Source organism: Scatophagus argus, chromosome 18 (assembly GCF_020382885.2).
Source record: "Scatophagus argus isolate fScaArg1 chromosome 18, fScaArg1.pri, whole genome shotgun sequence".
NCBI classification, from domain to species: Eukaryota; Metazoa; Chordata; class Actinopteri; family Scatophagidae; genus Scatophagus; species Scatophagus argus.
The window spans coordinates 20,914,233-20,934,881 of NC_058510.1; the positions used below are offsets into that span (position 1 = coordinate 20,914,233).

The 20,649-nt window shown below is 39.9% G+C and overlaps 1 protein-coding gene across 2 annotated transcripts in view; it reads right to left on the minus strand.

Moving 5' to 3' along the window:
• Positions 1 to 20,253, minus strand: part of arhgef4 (Rho guanine nucleotide exchange factor (GEF) 4) — a 120,118-nt gene extending 99,865 nt beyond the window's left edge. The window contains exons 1-2 of one of the 2 annotated variants that reach the window (XM_046370638.1): positions 19,935 to 20,253; positions 14,063 to 14,092 (exon numbers count right to left, since the gene is read on the minus strand). In XM_046370638.1, the coding sequence (XP_046226594.1) occupies positions 14,063 to 14,092; positions 19,935 to 20,102 (198 nt within the window). In that variant the 5' untranslated portion in view covers positions 20,103 to 20,253. The remainder of the gene's footprint in view (positions 1 to 14,062; positions 14,093 to 19,934) is intronic. The other variant, XM_046370639.1, reaches the window with a different exon arrangement.
• Between the last annotated feature and the right edge of the window lie 396 nt (positions 20,254 to 20,649).

A 20,649-nucleotide genomic window follows, 5' to 3' on the forward strand; every position in this document is an offset into this window, starting at 1 on the left:
AAACATAGACAAAAACAGAATGCAATAATTTGCAAACAAACTGCATTTATCGACAAAGTGTTCCTAAGCCTGTGAGGTAATATCCTTGATTCAATCATGTGTTTTACAAAGCGGTGAACCTCAGCCTATCCTTGCCTTAGAGAGACTCAGCCTTTCGAGAATACCCCTTTCATACCCTGTCACCTGTTGCCAGTGAATCTGTTTGTCTGTGGAATGTTCCAAACAGCTGTTTTTTGAGCATTGCGTAACTTTCTTTTGTTGACCCTGCCCCAACTTGTTTGAAACATGTTGCCATCGAATTAAAAGTACATATTTACTAAAATCAGTAACGCGCAGAGGTGAAACATTAATATTGTCTTTGTGCTGTTTTCAACTGATCAAAGAAATACATCAAAAAAATAATCAGAGTAGTAATAACCATGGAAATTTTTATACAAGTACTAAACAATGCATTATGATCATAAAATGGTGTATTTTTTTACATCATAACCATTAAGACAAAATCTAATCACCAGACCACCATGGTGATAAAAATTCAGTACGAAGAAAATAAGAACAGCACCATTCTCTTTTTTTCTCGAGTTGGCCATTGGCTTTCACTCACTTGGAGTGAAAGCCAATGGGTTCTGTATATCTCCTGGGTAACCAACAGTTACAGAAGGAAGTCATCATGCATTCGCTCCTTCATTTGCATAACAAGCCTTGCAGAGGCCTGGGCCAACTCTGTGAACCTAAGAGAGGGTCACTGCTTGTGCAAAGAGCCGCTCCACCCATTTCGTTCTCCACAAGTGGCCACTTAACAATGTGCTTTGCTTCCTCACACTGAATGATAAGTAGGGACATGTAAATCAGTTGTACAAAGCATGTTAATGAGGTTGAAAATGTGCCACCACATCCTCTCATTTGGACCCATGAACAGGGTCTGGTTCTGTGTTTTGACAGAAGTATTATTGATTATGAATCAGTATTGCTTAATGCAAATAAACTCTATATGCTGGGTAAGTGTCTGTCTGTTATATGTGCTGTGGTAACAGCCGGGTATGACAGTCAGTGCTTGAATTCACTGCTTTACTGTTACTACACTAATAATTTACAGATGTCAATAATGGTAATTTTATAGACTGCCAACAACCAAAACCTGCTCCTATCGGTTCCCAACAGCTACAAGAGTTGTTTGTGTTTTTGTTATAATTATTCATTCTGAATTTAGAGCAGAGTAAGAGGTTCTCTTCATTTGTTCATTGCGGAGCTGAATAAAGCTCTTCAAAGGTGAAGAGGCTGCATTGTAAATAATCTTAAATACCAGTAAAATTTCTGAAAGCAGAATAAGATTTTCAAAATGGAGGAGATTGTATTTGGACAGAATAATACAATGACGGTGATTTAACAAATTCCTGTCAAAAGCTTTCAAATCTTGTCTGAGGAGAATCTAAAGTGGTTTCAACACAGTCTTACTGGCCAGAGACAAGCAAGATACACAAGAATGAAGATGTGAAAAAATCAGAGCATGCAGAAATATTTTTGATGCTTCTATTATTAACAAATTCCTTATGTTTCACATGTTTAACAATATTATGTCCCAATTAGTTAATTAGTTTTCAATCTCAATATAAGTTGAACAACAACTATTTAACTAACACTTTCTAATACTCCCTTTTGAGTATCTGTTGTTTGATTTTCCTTTCTCTCTCCTAACAACAGGTTCCTGTTAGGCATTCCTAGCAACAAGCTGCAGGTAGATCTTGTCACACTTTCACTTAAAATGACAAAATACATGCATATATTGCTTATCTAGAATTCTCTCTCTCTCTCTTTCTTTGTCTCTCTGTCTCACACACACACTCATTCAAAGAGAGAGAGATCTGCTGTGCAAGAAAACCTAATGACCAGGCAGAGAAACCACAGGTCCTGAAAAAGAAAAGTCAGTCATTACGCTCCCTCTGGCTCATTTCATTCTCCTGTGTGAAGAATGCTTTCTTTGGCTCTTTGGTCTACCAGCCTTTCTGACCCGCTTTCTCTTCCTCTCTATATTTATAACTGCTGAAAGAACTTGCTCGAGAGATGGATCAAGGTAACCCGGTTCTACTCTAAAGCCCTGGCTCACACTCACACAAATAAGTGATGTTATGGACATGCTGGATGACTATACAGTATGATAGCAGACTGTTAGATGCTCTCTGCCTTCACAGAGTTAGGGTTCTGGACAGAGCCCATTTAATCACATTTGGCGACCATTTTTGGAGACAGTTCAACTGAATTGTATAGCAAAGAGTATCTGTGTGACTTACAAATATGACCCACATTTTTTTTCATTATCATTGTATATCATGTGAAACACCAGGAGCAGGAATCTTACTGCTAATGGTTTTCCATGGGAGATCACCACAGCAAAAAAACAAAACAAAAAAACTATCACAAAAGAAAACAGAACATTCCACTTTCAATCATGTGATCCACTTCCACAGTAGGCTTTTGTTGCTTCACGTGAGTCAGCTGTGTATGTTAATTGAGAATACAGCCTGCAGCGTAGTTCATATAGTACAGTACAGATAAACCAGAGAACTGTACTCTCACATACCCTTTCTCTTGTCCACAGGAGCACCACTCCACAAGAGCTACATTAAACACAAAAAAATACTCAATACTTTTGTCTGCATCACAAGAACTGATGGTAAACAATGAAGTTTTCTGACATGTGAATGTGAGTCAGACTAAAAATGAAACTAAGCTTCAGCACTCTTGGGTCAAGTTCAATGTGTTTGGTGGTCAACCACTTGGAATGTGAGCGTCGTTACCCCTAAGTGCTTCAAAGCATCTGGCATCTTCTAACAGTGCCATGTTGAAAGTCACTGACCTCTTTATGACCCATTCCAAATTCTAAATCTTTGTCTTTTAGGATATCATGGCTATGTGTTAATTGTAACTGAAAACAATGGGTGTGGCTGAAACGGACGCTGGAGGTTTCTCTCAGGCAGATTGCCACATCCGTTTGTTTTCTACGAAACTAGACCAGGAATAGGAAAACACACACAGAACCACACAAGCACAGAAACTTCAAAAACTTCAGTGCGGGTTTACTCCGACGGGCACAACCAAAAGATCAAGCTTACTCCCATCTCTTCTTATTAGAACAGGTTCTGCTTCACCATAAACTGAAAACAATAAGGCAACAAGCAGTGTTTAAATTAGAAAACTCAAAACTGAGAATGACTGGTGAGCAGTTTCTCAGTGTTTGATTTTATGAAATCTGTTTGCTGCTGTCCATCACCCGTCATTGTTTCCAAATCTTGACATCACTCCATGCAGTCTCTGGGTCTTGTTTTATCATGTTACCTTCTCTTTTGCTTTTTCACTAAACATTTTTCAGTCAAAAGCTGCTCCATATGGACAAAAACATAATCTTTTAAGAAAAAAAAAATGGTTATGTCCGCTAAATGCAGAATTCTATGATGTTGATTTCAAAGTACTATTGGTCTTGTTGGCTACCATTTGGATACCTCTCTAAATAAGCAGGAATGTCATAAAATTTGTGTGCATGCTAAAGTCAAATAGAAAGAAAATAAACAGAGGAAAAGTCTGAGTCTGTGGTCAGACTGGTACTGGTTGGATTCCATTAGCATAGCACTGCAATGGAAGGCGCACAAAATAAGAATAAAAGGAAGTAAAGGGCCAGACCATGCATGTAGAACTCGGCCACAGTGAGCTAACTCTGTTTCCAGTCTGGCTTTACCTTTAACATTTGGTCTTCTCGAATTGGAAACACTGTTTTTTTTTTTTCCGGGCCTGGAGGCTATCGAGTCCAAAATTAGTGGTCAGCCATGGGAAGGAAGCAGAGGAGCCAGTTCAGCTTGGAAACTATACACACACACACACACAGTAACTTACTCTCATTTACCTAAGCTGGCTCCGTTCCTGTACTACATCCACAGCTTTTGGTTTTTTTAGGTAGATCACACAAACACACCTGCCACACATTCTGATTGACTTTGTTTTTTCTCTGCATTTTTGAATATACAGTTAAGTACATATATACTGCAACAAGTATAACGGTTTTGGCATTTGGACCCACCACCACAGTGAATTTGAAACATGAGCGAAGACTTTTAGCTTTAATCCCGGGGGTCTGACACAAGTGTGGCACTAACCATTTAAGAATCATAGTCGTTTTTATATACCCATCCTCATTTTGGTGGCTCATAAATGATAGGATGGCTCATGTGGGGTCAACAACTCTGCTGTGTATGTTGGGGCCAGACGCCGACATGCTTTGAAAGTGATCAGGAAAATCTTAAAATCAATTCTAAAATGGACAAGCAGCCAGTGGAGGGAGGCCAGGATAGGGGTAATGCTATTGAAAGGTGATAGGTGACGTGAGAGGAACTTGCGGGAGATGCCGAACAGAGGAATTAAGAATTAAGAATTTCTTTTATTTGTTCCACAGTGGGGAAATTTGAGTTCCATTCTAAAACTGCTGGCTAAGGAAAAGTGTAAATACAGTAAAATAGTAATACATGTCAATACATATTAGATTCAATCGGCTTCTGTCAGTGTGTACATAAACCCACTCACTGTTTTAATCACACTCTGGCATTGAAATAGAACATTTAATAGTCTTTGAACAAAATCCTCTTTTATCTAACCATTGTTTAGTAACTTCTGAGTTTGTATTACTTGACTACATACAACCAAGAAAAAAACTCCTATAGTACATACCTGTCTGATAGTGCTGTGACTAAATTTAAGGAAGCGATTCTATTGTCATTTATCATGTCCTGGTACCGCAGAACATTACAATACTAAAGGAAAGTCTTATATCAATTGGAGTCCCTCTCAAATTGACCATTTTGTGAACAGTGCTGCAAGTTCAAAAGACTGCAAAAAGACTAGTGCCATGGTATAACAGTGAGGTTTGCATATTAAAACAAATGCTGCAAAAACTTGAAAGGAAATGGCGTTCCTCCAAACTCACAGAATCTTGCTCAAACTGGCAAGACAGTCTTAGATTATATAGGAAGGCCCTACGGACTGCCAGAGCAGCCTATTACTCGAAATTATTTGAGGATAACAAGCATAATTCCAGGTTTCTCTTCAGCACTGTAGCCAGGCTGACAGAGAGCCATAGTGCTATCAAACTTTGTATCCCTGTGACCCTCAGCAGCAATGACTTTATGACCTTTTTTAATGACAAGATTTTAATCATTAGAGACAAAATTCAACACCTACTGACCTCAGCTGGTACTGATGTAACATCAAACACTGGTGCCTTAGAAACAGCAGTAGAACCAGATAATTATCTTGACTGCTTTTCTCCCATTGACCTTCATCAAGTAAATTCATTAATATCTAAATATATCTAATATCTAAACCAACAACATGCCTCTTAGACCCCATCCTAACTAAACTTCTCAAAGTAGTTTTACCCTTACTTAGCACCTGGACATGATCAATCTGGTTTTAAGCAACTATAGACCAATATCTAACCTTCCGTTTCTCTCCAAGATCCTCCAGAGAACAGTCGTCAATCAGCTGCATGACTTTCTACATAGTAATCTGGCTTTAGAGCTCATCATAGAACAGAGACGGCATTGGTCAAAGTCACAAATGACTTTCTGCTTGCATCAGACGAGGGACTTATCTCTGTCCTTGTACTGTTAGACCTTAGTGCTGCACTTGTCACCATTGACCATTCTATCTTATTACACAGATTGGAACATTTAATCGGCATTAAAGGAACTGCATTAAGCTGGTTTCCTATTTATCAGAACAATCTCAGTTTGTTCATGTTAATGATGCATCGTCCATACTCACAAAAGTCCCCGAGGTTCTGTGGCCAGACCAATACCATTCACCTTTTATATCCTCCCCACTGGTGATATTATTAGGAAAATACTCCATACATTTTCCGAGCTCCTCCCGGGTGACAGAGCTCCTCACCATATGTCTAAGGGAGTGCCCCACCACCCTGCGGAGGAAGCAAATTTCAGCCGACTGGCCAGTCGTTAGACTCAGAGGGCCATCACTGGCAGTCAAACTACATAGAAAATTTGCAGGACTATCAGATCCTTTGTTTTAGTTAGTTTCACCTAGTCACTCCCACTGAGGTGTATATATTTGTTCCCCACCAGTCAGTTTTTTTTTGAGAACTGATGAAGCTGCTTGGATTAGCAGCGAAACGTCTTCAAGCCTAATCTTCACTAGTCCAGGCGCCTTGCATCAACCCTATGAGTGAAGATGGATTATTGTAACTCCATTTTATCAAGTTGCCCCAATAAGTTTCTAAAGACTCTCCAGCTAATCCAGAATGCTTCTGCACAATTACTCACAAGAACCAGCGTTAGAGATCATATTTCTCCCATTCTGGCCTCTCTACATAACATCCAGGACAGAGAAAATTCTTCTCTTCACATATAAAACCCTGAACAGTCAGGCACCATCATATCTTAAAGAGTTCATAGTACACTATTATCACACCAGAGGTTTACGTTCCTGAGATGCAGGGTTACTTGTGGTTCCTAGAGTCTTCTAAAGTAGATCGGAAACCAGATCCTTTAGTTATCAAGCTCCTCTACTGTGGAACTATCTTCCAGTTTCAGCCCGTTAGGCGGACACCCTCTCTATATTTAAGAGTAGACTTAAAACTTTCCTTTTTGATAAAGCTTATAGCTAGACCCTAGTTATGCTGCTATAGACTGCCAGGGGTCCTCCCATGACGCACTGAGCTCTTTCTTCCTCTCCTTCTGCACACATTTATGTCCCATTAATGCATATCACTAACTTAACTTCTTCCCTGGAGTCCTTGTGCTTTCTCGTCTCACAGGTTCCCATGGATCATGGTTGAATCTCCTGCCGCGGTCCTGCTTGAAACCTTCTCATAATCTCATAATAAATAAACCTCATAATCTATTTTAATTCTATTACTACTCTGCTCTGCTACTACCATTATTATTGTAACTACTATTGTTATTATAATCACCATAGTACCTTCTGTATCTACAGTTCCAATACTTCTGGTATTATTGCTGTTGTTACGCATCTCTGTTTGTGTGCTCCTTCTCTCCCTATCTCCCCCCCTCACTCTTGCTCTCTCTCTCTCTCTCTCTCTCTCTCTCTCCCTCTCTCTCTCAACCCAACTGGTCAAGGCAGATGGCTGCCTACCTCAAGCCGGGGTCTGCTCTGAGGTTTCTGCCTTCTAAAAGGCAGTTTTTCCTCGCCACTGTCGCCAAGTGCTTGCTTATGGGGGAATGTTGGGTTCTCTGTATTACAAAATTTAATTAAAGAGTTTGGTCTAGACCTGCTCTAATTGGAAAGTGTCATGATATCACTTTTGTTGTGAATTGGCGCTATATAAAAATCCTAAACGGAATTGAATTGAATTAAAGCTCAAAGTCTTGACATCTCCCACATCTTGAGTGTTTCATTTCAAATTCAATGTGGTGGTGCACGGAGGCCAAATGCCAAAAAACGTATACTTGTCCCAATACATACAGACTTAACTGTGTGTTCAAAAGTAGAGAAAAAACAAAGTCAATCAGATTGTTGGTGTGGCAGGTGAGTCTGTGTGGTCTACCAAAAAAAAAAAAAATACAGAGGACAGACAGAAAAACTGCAAAACTGTAGATGGAGTGAATGAACCGGTCTTTTTAAATGAATGGTGAAAGGGGAATGATCTACAGGTGTGCAGGAGAAGATGTGGGAAGGGAAACTAGTTCACCATACCCAGCTTTAGACACACATACACATACAAGGAAAAAAACAAACATGGATAAACCAAAACACCAGGAATGCTAACTGTTCTGTCCAAACACTCATCAGTGTTTCTGCCCTTTGGAAAATCTTTCATGATCTTTCGTACTTGAACTCTGAACTGTGTGATTAAACTGTTTAAACTTTTCTCCTGGCTTCTGTGTATGGCGTTCAGCTTAGAGGATCCATTTCCTGTTCAGATTTCTTCTTTACATAAATAATTTAACTCTGAAGAACTCGCTCTCTCACATGCATGTACACTGTACACACACACAGAGTGCAGGCTGTTGCACAAAACCTAAATGGCAAATTAAGCTGTTCAGTTATTCTTGCTGAATTTAGCTGCAACTTGGTTTTATGACAGCAGTTGTACTTAAGTTACCATGAATATTTATTCTGCACAGGTAGCCTGCTACAAACCAGGATAACGGCCAGTATTCATTAATCCTAGTGCTTTATGTATTCAGTCAGCAGTCACGTCATTCCATGTGCTCATTAATTTATTTCCTTTGTTTTTTATTATCCTGAATTAAAATACCACATCTTCAGACTGACATTCGGTTAAGAACTGTTGTTATATATCTCAGGGACCATCATTATTTTTTATAAAAGGAGGAGATGTTACTGTAAACTTTTCAGGATAACATAATTATGCTGCTTTTATGGCTACATTAACTTACTTAGTTTACAGACTCCTTTCGGTGAATGATTGTTCATTATAACAACTGTCCTCCAATATTTAGGAAGTCAGAGGTCACTAAGAAAAGAAATTATGCACATGCCAGGACAAAGCTGAGACACTGTAAGTCAAATGAGAACACTACAGCCTTTCTCATAGCCATGGAAGCAAAGAGGGGCCATGGGAAATGGGACAGTTGAGTGTTTCCTTGCCATCCATTCCCCTCAGCTTGGCTGGATGTGAAAAGAGACAAATTCCTGAGTATCTCTCTTGTGTCAACTTTGCAACTGTGTGTTAATGTCTGGACAGCAGCCCATCACTCTGTCACCACACCAACCCTACTCAAGCCCTAAGCCTCTGACAGGAATGTGATGGATTTGCCTCTAGATACTGATTTACTGATGACTGTGCATACATGAGTGTGTGTGTGTGCAGAGTTGTCACACTACTAGAAACACACAGAAGGGGAAGGGGGGGGGGGGCGGGGTCAACAAACAATGTTTGCTCAGAAAATGTTTATGTGTAATGCTAAGGAGCAGAATTGAGTTCACTAAGGCACTGATGAAAAAACATGACAAACGGGAGGGTCAACTGGACGGCGAGATAATCAAAGAAAGTTCTGTGGCATTCATTCCTCTGGTTGTTTGACAAAGGGTTTAACCAGTACCAGGCCATGCAACTATGAAAACAATAACATTAAGTATAACATACTGGGAAGTAAAAAAACAGTCGGCGTGGAACATGTCTAGTCAGATCAAAGTAGAACTTTACCTTACCATGGGCCTGAGAGAAACACAATTTCAGTCCTCTATATGTCCCTGTATATATAGCAGAACTGATAATAAAGTTGACTTTGACTGTTTTTATACAGTGACAGTGTATTCTGAATAGCTGATACACTTCTTCTGTATAGCAACAGTAGGTGAGGGTAACGGGTACTGAAGTATACAGAGCCATCCACCAAACCAAACTGAGGACAAATGCTGCAAAATGAGCAAAAGTGTAATGTAGTAAATAGTTCATGACTGACGTTAATTGATGGTTATAACATAAAGCTATGCTGTACTTTTGTTAAGTTATCTTACACTCCTGTGTTATACACCCCAAACCCGTGGAACTTCTCACTTCACAGCTCCACTGAGGTACACCTAGGATCTCAGTTCAAGCTAGAGTGGCTTACTGTAGGCATAAGCTTATGGCCTAATTCTTTCATGCTCAAAAAAATGCAAAACGACCCACAGAAGTGGTCTCAAGTGTGTGGCATCATAAGAGAAGAAGAATATATGTATGGTTTTCATTTGTCAGAGCTCTGTTGCCCATCACAGAGTATGTACAACCCAGTGAAGCTCCTACCAAACAAAGCCAACACAAACCAAATGCAGTGGAACTAATGAGGCTGGTCATTACATAACAAAATCCTACTGTTGTCATATAAAAAGACTCTGTGGACCTGAACTCTTCCTCCTGCTTATTTACAGCTTTTCCTCAAGTTCACATATGGAGAAACTGCCTCACCTGTGCCATAGCAGAGCTGAAGAAACAATGTGAGGTGGCTTGTGTTGGCTGACGCAGACATGCAGAAACAACTTGCTCTTCATACAAGTATCTGTCTCTCTCCACAGTAGCCTGGACTCATGCAGTCCAACCACACAAGAGAGGCTGATGAGAGGGAGGGGAGGAGTGCCAGAGGGAGGGAGTGCTGTTCAGCAACCCAAGCCGTTTTAAAAGCTGTGTTTTTCATTTTGGCTAGCACTTTACTTGAGGTACATGGTGATGCATTACAAGTGGATTGGAATCCCATCAGAAACACAGAGGAACCTCACCCAGGAAGCATTTATAAACAGTTTTATAGAACATGGTGAACACAAGCCCTCTTTGTGGTAAAGGACTGCTTTGTGTTTATTTAAGTTCACTGAGAGAAACATATATGTGTTCACATGGTGGGTCAGTAAAGCAGAATATGAAGAAGCTACAAATTGTACAGTGTGGATGCTTCACACACGTCTTCAACCCAGCAGCACAGAAGATCTATACAATCATTTCAGTTTCAATTTTTTAATGTCACCAATTCAGTATCTGACCAAATGTAAAATGTAGTCACTGAGTCCTGAGTTATGGACAGAGAAGTGTTTTTGCAGTAGTTTTGTTTTGTGTCCCTCCCTCCCTTTCTTTCTGCATCCGGAACTGCATCCGGCTCTCTGACAAACCCAATGTTTACTATCAACATCTGCCCATGTTGTTCTTCTATGTAGTGCTATTATAACTAACTTAAACAACATATCAGCTAAAAAACAAATACATACAACACATAGTCTTCAGAATTCCAATTTTAACAACCTGTCATGTCTGTCCTTTGTAATTTATGATGTTTATTGCATGTATGTTTCTCTCTCTCTCTCTCTCTTTCATCCTCTCTGTCCTGTCTACCTCTTCTCCCCCCCCTTCACCCAGCCGACTATCAGCAGGATAGTTCTCCCTTGTGAGTCGGGTCCTGCTCAAGGTTTCTTCCTGTTAAAAGGGAGTTTTTCCTTGCCACTGTCTGCTTGCTCAGGGGTTCAGGCTGTGGGTCTCTGTAAAGCACCTAGAGACAATTTTGATTGTATAAAGTGCTACATAAATAAATTGAAATTGAAATTGAAATATTATGATGTCACAGCAGTGTTCACCCTATAAATATACAGCCCTGGCAGACTGCCAGGTTAACAGAAACCCCTGCCAGAGAATCTTTTTGTAACTGCCAAAAACAGTGTAAAATAACCATTCCATCCTTTATTCTGAAATTTTATTTTTCTTTTGCATGCATATTGACATTTTCTTCTTTCTGCTCATCCTCTCTGTGTTTCTGACATTGTTAGTAGTGCAGATGTCACTCTGTAAGTCCTAATGTAACTGTTCACAAGATTTATGCAGCACAATATCTCGACTGTCTCTCTGAATTTCATGATGTTTGAGATGCTAAGAGGTAACTTGTGCATCTAGATGAGATGTAAGGGACACATGACACATGACAAAGCAACAGTGTCTAACCACCTGGGTTGAGATACTATGGTTGCAATCATGCAATACTGTGCTTAAGTCGTTTGCACCAAAAAAGCTTGAGCTCATCGACTAGAATGAATGATGTGAATCTTGATCTTCTTTTAAAAAGCTCCAGACTGGCGCTGACATTGATAATATGCTGTAGACCGACTGAAACACACACAAACCTATGTGCTCCTTCATGCTATTAAAACAACCCACAAAGAAAGTAGCAGTTAGCACTTGGCACCAGTGTCGTCCTGGCAGCTTTGAATGCCCAATGCCCTTTGAGACACCTTCAAACACAAATGCACTGACTACAGCACTGTGAGCCACTGCCACTCAAAAGAAGACATAGTCACTCGGAGAAAATAGCCTGTGCTGACTCCTGGATCAGTAGCACAGTTTCTAGTTTCAGTTTCTTCTCTTTCTTCCTCTCCCTGTCCTTCTGCACACATTTATGTCCCATTAATGCATATCACTAACCCAACTTCTTCCCTGGAGTCCTTGTGCTTTCTCGTCTCGCAGGTTCCCATGGATCGTGGTTGGACCTCCTGCTGTGGTCCTGCTCGAAACTTACTGCGATTACTACTGTTTAGTCATAATCTGTTTTAATTCTGTTACTCCTCTGCTGCAGATGCTACCATTATTATTGTTACTAATATTGCTATCATAATCACCATAGTACCTTCTGTATACTTCATTGTCAATATCATTATCTACAGTTCCACTTACTCCAATACTCTCTCTCTCTCTCTCTCTCTCTCTCCCTCTCTCTCTCTCAACCCAACCAGTCAAGGCAGATGGCCGCCCATCTTGAGCCGGGGTCTGCTCCGAGGTTTCTGCCTTCTAAAAGGCAGTTTTTCCTCGCCACTGTCGCCAAGTGCTTGCTCAAGGGGGAATGTTTGGTTCTCTATATTACAATTTAATTAAAGAGTTTGGTCTAGACCTGCTCTAATTGGAAAGTGTCATGAGATAACTTTTGTTGTGAACACATTGCCACAGATATGTAATTTTGATGAAGTATGTAACATGCATGCTGACTGCAGGAATGTCCATCAGAACTGCTGCTTGTGAACTGAATTTTCATTTCACTACTATCCAATGTTGTTTCAGAAAATCTGACAGTATATCTAACTGGCCTCACAGCAGGCCATCACATTAAAAGGTGCAGCATTTCGCTCTTCCTCCATACAAAAAGAGTTGATTGTGTGCTACCTACTTTTTTCACCTGTGTCGAGAGGTGAAACACATGATTACTTTCAATGTCTAAAAATGAAAATGATGGATTTCTGTTTTTTTTTTGTTTTGACATTTTTATCTCAAAATATTACATATTAGCTATACAACTATAAACATGTACATTATTAACATAGTTGCCAGACCTATTTTGGAATCACCAGCTATAAAAAAAAATTATACATCATGTCATACAAATTGCCAACAAGTTTTGCCACAGTTTAAACTTTTTTTGATCAATTAATGGTATTTGTGAAATCAAGTTTTAAAAGTTGCTGTGGTTCCCCTTTAAAATGGAAAATTACTTTCTCCTAAAGCACTGCTTCACTTTGCGACTTCCTACTTTAAAATATAAGAGCACATTGTTATTTCTGTAAATGTCCATTTATCAGTAATACAGTTTAGATGGAAAAAATACAGATGTGTTGTTTTGTGTGTCGACCTTTTGTGTGTTTCAATATTTTATGCTAGTGCTTCTAAAACATTCAGTGCAGAAGACCTGCACAAATGCCGGAAGAAATTACTCTGAAGTGCTGCATTAGTATTTGTGTTCAAACAGATATGGTTTATGTCCAAAGGCAGTAAACAAGTCTCAGCGTGTAATTATTTCATCTAAATATGGAAACCATTACCCAGCCCTTCTGCCACAAGCTAGAACAGAAAACAGAGCCTGAGTTATCACACACATTCAACTGACATTCTGACGGTTCATTTAAAATATGATAACCGTAAACTTGGCTGGTTAAGCCTGATGACCACCGCTGATGGAAAAAGTTCCAACCAACTAAAAACAGAATCTTCTCAAAGCTACAATAACAGAGAACACATATTTCATAGAAAACCAAGTGGGTGGAACTTAAGAAGAAATTGCAATGCCCTGCAAAAACTGCAACTGACCAAATAATACTAAACATATGAGCTGACAGCAGCTGACAGTTTTCTGCTAACTCAGTGACGTTGCATTTTCTATAGCAGTAAGAGTAACAGCCACCCACTAGAGGTTGGAGATGTTTAATATGGAAGCCAAGAGCCATTACCTCAAGATCACAAGCTAATTATTTTGTTATCTCAAGATGACAAAGCTTGTTTTCTCATGATAACGGCGAATTTATCCTGTTAACTTCAGAAAGCAAAATTTCTCATTTTCTTTTTATTTATCCTAAGGAAACAACTTTTTGCTTTAAGTTGTATTTCTATTTTAATTATATTTGTATATATTTTTCGATCAGGTTCACAAGAGGGGACCATGCTCTGTGAATTGGTTTGGGAGTTTCAAAGAAAAACATATGCTTAACGTGTGCTACGTGCTAATGGAGCACAGCCACAACAGATGTCAAAAAGAAAAGAAAGGTTAAAAAGATGAATTTTCTGTTGGCTTCTTACCTGTGGAGGTGCAGACTGGCATCTTAGCTTCTGGGGAAAGGAAACGAAAAAATGACACAATGATGAATACAATATTTATGAAAGACATTCACAGATTAACTCTTTTGAACGTCCCGTATAGGGGTGTCATGAATCTTGATTTTAAGGCTACAATTCAATTAGATTTTTGATCTAAACATTGTTGTTTAGATTCTTGTGGGGGCAGCCGTGGCCTAGAGGTTGGAGAAGCGGCTTGTGATCGGAGGGTCACCGGTTCGATTCCCCCACCGGACGGGCAGGAAAAATTTAGGTGTGGTGGAGTGATCGATGCAAAAAATGCTCCCCTCCGCCATTAGCCGGCTGATGTGCCCTTGAGCAAGGCACTTAACCCCTTGATGCTGCCCACTGCTCCTGTGTGTGTTTCACTGCATGTAATTTGCCGGGTGTTGCATGTGTGTGTTCAACTAAGGATGGGTCAAATGCAGAGGACAAATTCAGTGTGTGTATGTAAAAATATATATACTGTCAATAAAGCTGAATCTTCTTCTTCTTGTTTCAATTGACATTGTTAGGCTATCACATCTAGATTTATAAAAATCAATAGATCATTGGTTTTATGCCCTGACAACTGTCAATTATACGGGAGCTTAAAACTGTTAAGATCAGAGGAGTAGAATAACAGCCCTTTTAAAAGAACCTGAACCAGAGCAATTTAAAAAAAAACAAAAATCAGGAAAATAATCCGTCACCAGAGAGCACTTTAAAATTTATGGCATAGCGGGGGACACTGTTAAAAAACGCCTTTTAAAGATTTTACAACAAGCACATCAGAAGGATATTGCAAGGGTTTCATTTTCATTGCCAAATCCATCAGGGTAGTTGGAGAAACTGGGTTAAAAGAGCTGAGGGAACATGCACATGGCTTATCAACAGTTATTGAAGAAACTGGGGACAAAATACAACTTCTGACATTGAAGATCTTTAAGTTAAAAAGTGAAAGAATTCTTTGCATTTCTCAGGGGTGGCATCTAATATCTGACCTGGGGGAGGTTCAATAACACAGCTCCCACTGTTGAACAATGTTCTTGGGGTTGGACTGATTGTTAGCAGCCAAATATGCAGCTCCAGAATGTGTCTTCTTCTTCAGAAGACAAAGCATTGCCAGGGGGGACAATGAGTTTGGGTGCTTTCCACAATCACTTCCAACACCTTGTGAAATTCATGCCTTATCCTATAATTATTTCCATTTATCCAAAGCACTGTTAGGGAACTAGATCTTTTGGTTTTGAAAGAAGCAATTTCATCTAAGCAGTCAGAACATTAATTATTAAAATTATTCAGCAAATCGCTTACAGAAGGGAGAGCCAGAGAAACTAATGGGTAAGTTGGCAGCAGAGGTGAGATGATTTAAAAAAAAAAAAAAAAAAATCTATATTTCATAATGAGGACAAGGCCACAGGTAACACAAGGCAACATGTCTTTGGTGGTCAAAGATAAAAGTACTGACACAATTGACATCAGGAATCTTTATATCATAGATAGAGCATGGGGGGCAGCCGTGATTATCTCAAAGTTACCAAGACTAAAAGCATAAGACTGAAAGCAAAACCTTATCTGAGATATCAGTGAAGACAAACATACACACTGCATGTCTACAGACTTCCATAAATTGAGGCTCGAAATCCAGCAGTGTTTAGTAGGTGTGAGCCAATCGAACTCCTTAACTACTAAGCAAATTTGAGTCTGCAAGCAGATTTAAGACATGACTTTGCTTGTCCCAAATAAAAGAATATGAACCAAGTTAATGGACATTTTCCACCTAGTGGATCAACCCTTCTCCTAACACACCCTTGTGCAGAATCTCACAACAAAGTTTCATGATGCACCATAGCCCTGACTTACTCACTAATAAAGTGCCTTGAACACATTAAGGAAAAAATCTGATGTGATGGCTAACAAGTAAACAATGATTTATTTTTAGGGAACACTATTACACACTTCTCATAGTGTGTACTAACACACACCGTATGCAAGTAATACCACAGCAGTACCAGCTTAATAAAAGCTTTGAGCGGTTTTCATTAGCTTCTACATAGGTGGATAAAGACTCACTGAGTTCCAGACAGCCCATAGCCATATATGTATATTTTTTTAAAATTGTCCATACAAGTGATTATGGAGATAATATAATGTGAGCACAGTAGACCTATGGGATAAAACAACAGCAACATACGATCCTCAAAAGCAATAAGAAAGTTGTGGTTTGAGGTGAATATAATGAAAACCAATTCACTTAACAACTGGAATATGCTCCATGTTTTGGCCACCTATCGCATTCATTTTTTTTTTTTTGACTCCTTGTATTCAGTGTACTGTAGACTAAGAGACACACTCTAAATGGCACACTGTTATAAGATAGTCACATTGCTCATATAATTTCTCCTCTAAAGCTGGTGTGTCATGATGAGGCTGACCTGCTCTAAACAGGTCTCTCCACAGAAAAGCCCAACCATATTGATCCATGCTAGTCTGTGCCTGGTCAACTGTTCCAACCACCTGCAAGACCTTTTAGCAGCTAATCCTGCTATGGTTCTTTCTGGAAGGAGCAATGTTCATTCAGGTCCTGGAGTATGAAGTGATGATTTTTGGGTTGTTTGTGCCAGACCACTGCGGCAAGCAAACAAGTAAATCTGGGATGTTAATGTAAATTTGCCATATATGGATAAATGTGTCTATTTATTGTCCATTATCTAATGTAATGTAAATTACCTAATTCAAATTTAGCCGTTATCAGGCCCAGCTGGTAAAGGGTCAGGGTTTATCAGCCTTAACAGGGTGCAACAGCATCCTCACAGATTGAACTGATGCAGAATCACACTACATATGTACAAATTCTGCAATCAGATATGTACACGACAGGAAACCAATAACCCAAAATCTCAGTCTTTTCCAACTATCCCTCAAACAGCAGCGTGTGAAGATCCTGCAAAAGAAAGGCAGTCTCACAAACATATCAGATTTTGCTCTTTAGATTTGTCCCTTGGCGTTATTTGGTGTAAAGTATCACAGATTAGCAATGTACAGTTCATGCAAACTCTTGTTTCAGTTTATCTTTAGTTTGTACTGAAAGATGCAAACTTAGAAGTGCAAAAATGTTATTTTATAGCCACATTATACAAAATAATAATAAGAACAATGATGTATGTTTTTTGGTGCAAACAGTCAGGCAAGATTCATATCATGCTCCTCTTCAACAACTGCAATGTGGACAGAGACACCACAGCAAAATCACTTTGCTCATTTGATAGCTGTTAACTAAATGATATGCAGTAAACTGTGAAACAGAACCTTCAGAACAATCAGTCAAAATTATAGCAAGTCGTAATAAAAACTAGGATAACTCAATGTTTTAGTTTTAACAGAGCACAATCCATACCACTACATCCATAGTCCATAGCCTGCAATGCTGAATTATCATAATCCTACAGAATCGTAGAATTATGCTATATGACTCTGATTCAACAATCAAAAATAAATATTTAGGGATGTACTTATCTAAAGGTGCAGTCCAAAAGTAAGCGAGTTAAAAAAAAAAAAAAAAAAAAAAAACTTATTTGACAATCTTATTTGTCTAAAATCAGAGTGATTTGTGTGTTTAATGTCACTTTGGCACCAACACAACATTAATAACTTCATTCGGTGATCACTAAGAGCCCATTTTAGATTTGATATCAGCGTCAAGCCTACTTCACCATGCAGCAACCCTATTGGGCACCCAGTTGCAATTGCCTTTCAGGCATGTTTTTTCTCAGACAGAAAAAAGAACATACTCTATGGGTGTATCTATTTGATGAAGTTTAAAGCTCCTAGTATGCCACAAAGAAAAAAATAACAGTTAGCACTATCTAGTATTTGCATGAAGGCCTACTGTGACAAAACTTCAGGTAATATAATCTCTGTGCATTCACACATAGTTAACCTTTTAGCTTCACACCCCTGTTTAATGTTGGGCAGTGCCGAAGCTCACACGTGTTCGTGTCAATACAGGCTCATCTGGTTATTTTTTCATGTCTGTGGTATATTCTGCAGATACAGACACTGAAACTGCAGATAAACACTGATATGATATATTAACATGGCTCTTGGTTTTATTTCATTGAGGAGTCTGGTGCCCGAGGCCTGGTGTATATCAAATGTTTTTACTTGTAGCAGAATGTTAGTGCCCAAAATATGCAATTATTCCTTCTTCTACAACATGGTGATGAATATATCTTCCTAATCCCGTTCTTGAGAATAGAAGATATTTACACATTTCACTGCAGTAGTCCAATACCTTTTAAGATTGTATAAATACTTGTAGAAATAAATCACAAGAGTAACTAAACCCCTTAACCACTGCTTTTCTGCTGAAAATCAGTTTAAATAGATCTTAGCAGGGCGGCACGGTGGTGCAGTGGCCTCATAGCAAAAGGGTTCCAGGTTCGAATTCTGGTCTGGGTTCTTCTGTGTGGAGTTTGCATGTGGAGTTTGCATGTTCTCCCTGTGCCTGCGTGGGTTTTCTCCGGGTACTCCGGCTTCCTCCCACAATACCAAACACATGCACATTAGGTTAATTGGCTACTCTACATTGCCCCTAGGTGTGAGTGTGAGAGTGTGTGGTTGTCTGTTGTTGTCTGGCTCTGTGATTGGCTGGCGACCAGTCCAGGGTGTACCCCGCCTCTCGCCCGTAGTCAGCTGGGATAGGCTCCAGCTCCCCTGCGACCCTGACGGATAAGCGGTATTGAAAATGGATGGATGGATGGATCTTAGCAGTGTTACTGATCAATTCGGGTTAAAATCTTGACATTTTTGTGCAAACGTTACATCTTGTGTTATATGCATAATGACTGCCCTCCACAGACTGAAACCCAGCTACTGAAGTGATTGAATTTTGTGAGTGGCTGATCTGGAGGAATGTGACGCATTTGATAGCAGCCTACATCACCAACCACCACCAAACACCAGCATCACCAAACAATCACAGTTGTACTCTAGTGTAAGCAGTGTATTTCACTTGAAGGGAATAAAATAATGTTGCACCAAATATTATTTGATTTATTTCACTACTGTCTAAATTCCAAACATCCAGGCATCCATCCATTTTCTATATCGCTTATCCATCAGAGTCGTGGGGCAAGAGGCGGGGTACACCCTGGACTGGTCACCAGTCAGTCACAGTCACACACACACCTAGGGACAATGTAGAGCAGCCATCCATCCATCCATCCATTTTCTATACCGCTTATCCATCAGGGTCGCGGGGGAGCTGGAGCCTATCCCAGCTGACTACGGGCGAGAGGCGGGGTTCACCCTGGACTGGTCACCAGTCAATCGCAGGGCTGACACACAAAGACAAACAACCACACACTCTCACACTCACACCTAGGGGCAATGTAGAGTAGCCAATTAACCTAATGTGTATGTTTTTGGAGGAAGCCGGAGAACCCGGAGAAAACCCACGCAGGCACAGGGTGAACATCCAAACTGCAGATGCAAACTAGAAGCATTTTTATTTGAGTATAATAAAGAACTTCTCTGCCACAACAAAATGGCCACTGGGCCCATCCAGGCCACCACATTGAGAATTCCTTAGCTCCGCCACTGCAAAGCCGCAGCCTTGTTCATTACAGTAAAATTTGTTGTCAAAATGTGCGGGGACAATCACTAAGATAATTCATTTTCTTGAAATGCTGCACTCAGCGATGGATATTAGACTGTAACTGTGGCCAACATTCTCACAATTCCGTAAAGTCCCTGTGTAAAGTAATGCGCCCTGTTTGTTTGTTAGTTTGTCTGCACCTTGTCTGCAAACTGCTTAGAATTTAACAGCCAAGCGTGTAGGAAAGAATCTCACCTGGTACCATCTGAGCACAGCCCAGCAGAACAGGTATGCCGCCAGGACGAACTTGGCAGTGCGGTATCTCTCCGGCAGACAGGTAATGAGCAGATCCGGCCGTGTTCCTCTGCTCGGCTCCTCTCTGCTGTCCGCGGCCGAGTCTCGACCACAACCCGAGCCATCCATTACTACCCGCTGCTGTGAGGCTGTTTGCGACTCAGGAAAGGTTCACAGCTCACCGAAAAGTACCTCGGCCTCGTTGTGTTGGAGCACTGTGTAATACTGTGAAGAACGTCTCCCATACTGTCACACACACACACACACACACACACATATCCAGAACAACTTTTCTTTTCCAGACACCTGAAGCTGTTGTCCAGCGCACAACAACCTCAGAACTGGGTTACAGCGCCCCCTGTTGGTAGAATTATTTAACACGTTTGAACCTGATTTCTCTGCCCCCTCTTTTTCCAAATGAGTAAATTACACGTTTACCTGGAAAAAAAAACCACACTAATGCCGTATGATCAAACCGTCCTGCAGTAAACCACGAACTCGTCATCTATGACCATTTGGATGATATAGTTTATGGTGCTGTTGAAATGTATTGTACTGATGCGTTTCTATTATTATTATTATTATTATTAATAATGTTAATGTTAATGGGGATAAGCTTCATAACAAAAACACCACAAACATCTTCTAAAATGAATCATCACACCTCACAAAAAGC